Below are 2,500 nucleotides of genomic sequence, written 5' to 3' on the forward strand. Positions count from 1 at the left end.
CACTAGCCATCTAGTAGTCACTGATCTTCCTATTTTACTGGGCTAATACACTAGCCATGTAGTACACACTAGCTGCCTTATTGGACTAGTACCCTAGCCATGTAGTATTAGTGCTTCTACTTTACTGGGCTAGTATACTAGCAATCTACTCCACACTAATATTCCTACTTTACTGGGTTAGTACACTAGTCATCTAGTACACACCAGTGTTCCTGTCTTACTAGGCTAGTATATTAGCCATCTAGTACACACTAGTGTCCCTGTCTTACTAGGCTAGTACACTAGCCATCTAGCACAGTAGACTAGCTGAGTGTCGCCCCCGCCTGTCACTCATCCTCATCATGCCCATGGCCCCGCCCATTGCCCCGCCCATCCCCAAGCCTGTGATACTGTTTCCTGTAGCCTTTCTTCTTGGTTTGTCATTGGTTGGTTTTGTGTGTTATGTTTATTACACATGCATCTAAAATGGGCTCTTAGTGGACGAGCCAAACACGGGTAAGTAGCCAGCGGTCAATCCCTCCTCTCCTCTGTTCTGTACTCTGCCCACGTAAGCCGCTGAGTGTTTACTGAGACAAACGTCTGGTACACACACACACATATATGCGCACGCACACACACACACACACACACGCACCTACACCCACACCAGCGCTCCCCTGGACAGTTTTCTGGAAGGCCAGCTGGCTAGGCACCTGGGACTAACGATACACTAATGGTAGCTTAATGTTAACACTGATGGTTCTCTGACCTCCCCCGGCTAGCAACACACTAGACACTGACCTGTCCTCTTCTCCTACTGCTCACTCCTCCTCCTTCTCCTCTCCCCCTCTCCTCCTCCTCCTCTCCTGCTCTCCTCCCTGTCCTGTCCTCCCCTCCTACTGTAGCGAAGTGTGTGCTAGATCAGAAAACGATCTTGCCAATCAGCATTGGTTCTGGGTAATTCGAAACGCAAACAGCTATGGAGTGTTTGGGGAGCTGTTGAAGTTAGATAGATGGTGATAGACGGACGGTTCATCCAATCACCTGCCAAGTATTTTTTGAAAGTGCCTGCCCTTTTCCAAACAGTTTCCAACAGAGAGTTCCCAGATGGCTATGCGAAGCAGACCATCTGGCGCGTCAGGTTACTACCCCCCCCCCCCCCACACACACACACACACACTTCCTCTCTTTGTCCACACTCCTTTTTCTTCTCCCTCCTTCCACCACCTCTCCTCCTCCTCATCTCCTCCTCTCTTCCTACCTGCTTCTCCTTCTGTCCTCCCCACCACCTCCTCTCCTCTTCTCCCTCCTCCTCTCTCCTCTTTCCATCTTTAACAAACATGTACAGTAGGACACTTTATTGTGCTAACTGTACGGAGGAGAGACTCCTTCATAGCCTCTTACATATTATATTTATCTGAATATCTACACTTATTGAGACAGGTACCGACAGAGACAAAGGCAGACAGAGATGGGCAGAGAGAGAGAGAGAAAGAGAGATAGAGAGAGAGATAGAGAGAGAGGAGGGGCAGAGACAGATGAAGAGATAGGGAGGTAGATGGAGAGACAGAGAGAGACAGACAGAGAGAGAGAGGTAGAGACAGAGGTAAAGAGAGAGAGACAGAGAGAGGAAGTGACAGAAGCAGCGAGAGACAGCGTTTTTCTCAGTAAACATGGTGGCTATAGAGATCTAGATGTCATGTAGAGTTTATGATTTATATGATATAAAGTTGATAGTAAGTTACGATGTATACTAAATGATACGATTCAAAGTTGTGTTTGCCATTTGAGTGATCCATTCTCTAGATGTCATGTAGAGTTTATGATTTATATGATATAAAGTTGATAGTAAGTTACGATATATACTAAATGATACGATTCAAAGTTGTGTTTGCCATTTGAGTGATCCATTCTCTCAGTTTGTCTATAAACACATCACCATCATCCCTCCTGGAAGTAGCCTTTTTTGTTCTTATAAGTTTTTGTTTTAAACTTCAGTTTAGTTTAAATTTGTTTTTAAAGTGGGTTTACTAGTTTTTTTTATATGCTTAGTTTTAGTTTAGCTTTTAGTTAGTTTAGTTTGCGCTAGCCTCTTGAGACTATCCTGACCTTGTGAGCTCACGTTGTTTCACTTCGTGTGAAACAAACCATCTGGCGCACGTCAGGTTACTCCTGCGCAGGGGCACAGCTAAAAATAATTGGAGGATAGATTTCATATCCACCCAAAATACTAGGCTTATGTATGAAATGAAAGAGACTAAAACTAAAGACATTTTGTCTATAATTTGAGTGTATTTTAATTAGTTTTGTAAACACACAATACAGTTTAAGTTAGTTATCTTTTTTTTTAAGCCTAGTTTTATTTTTATTTCAGTTAAGTAAAATGTTTTTTCACTCCTAGTTTTTGCTTTTTCGTTAGTTTTCATTAACTATAACCTTGGTCCCATTACCTGGTCACATGGTCAAGTTAGTATAGTAGTAGTATAGTAGCATACTAGTATATTCTGTAGTTACAGATGTT

At 43.1% G+C, this 2,500-nt stretch overlaps 1 protein-coding gene across 1 annotated transcript in view; it reads left to right on the plus strand.

Annotated features, from left to right (window-relative positions):
• The window catches only part of lrrc7 (leucine rich repeat containing 7), a gene marked incomplete at its 3' end in the record, with an annotated part of 58,469 nt that overhangs the window by 7,567 nt on the left and 48,402 nt on the right, over positions 1-2,500 (plus strand). Inside the window, exon 10 of the mRNA XM_084459153.1 lies at positions 478-495. Coding sequence (XP_084315279.1) covers positions 478-495 — 18 coding nt within the window. The remainder of the gene's footprint in view (positions 1-477; positions 496-2,500) is intronic.

This window comes from Borostomias antarcticus, assembly GCF_949987555.1.
Source record: "Borostomias antarcticus genome assembly, chromosome: 26".
NCBI lineage: Eukaryota > Metazoa > Chordata > Actinopteri > Stomiiformes > Stomiidae > Borostomias > Borostomias antarcticus.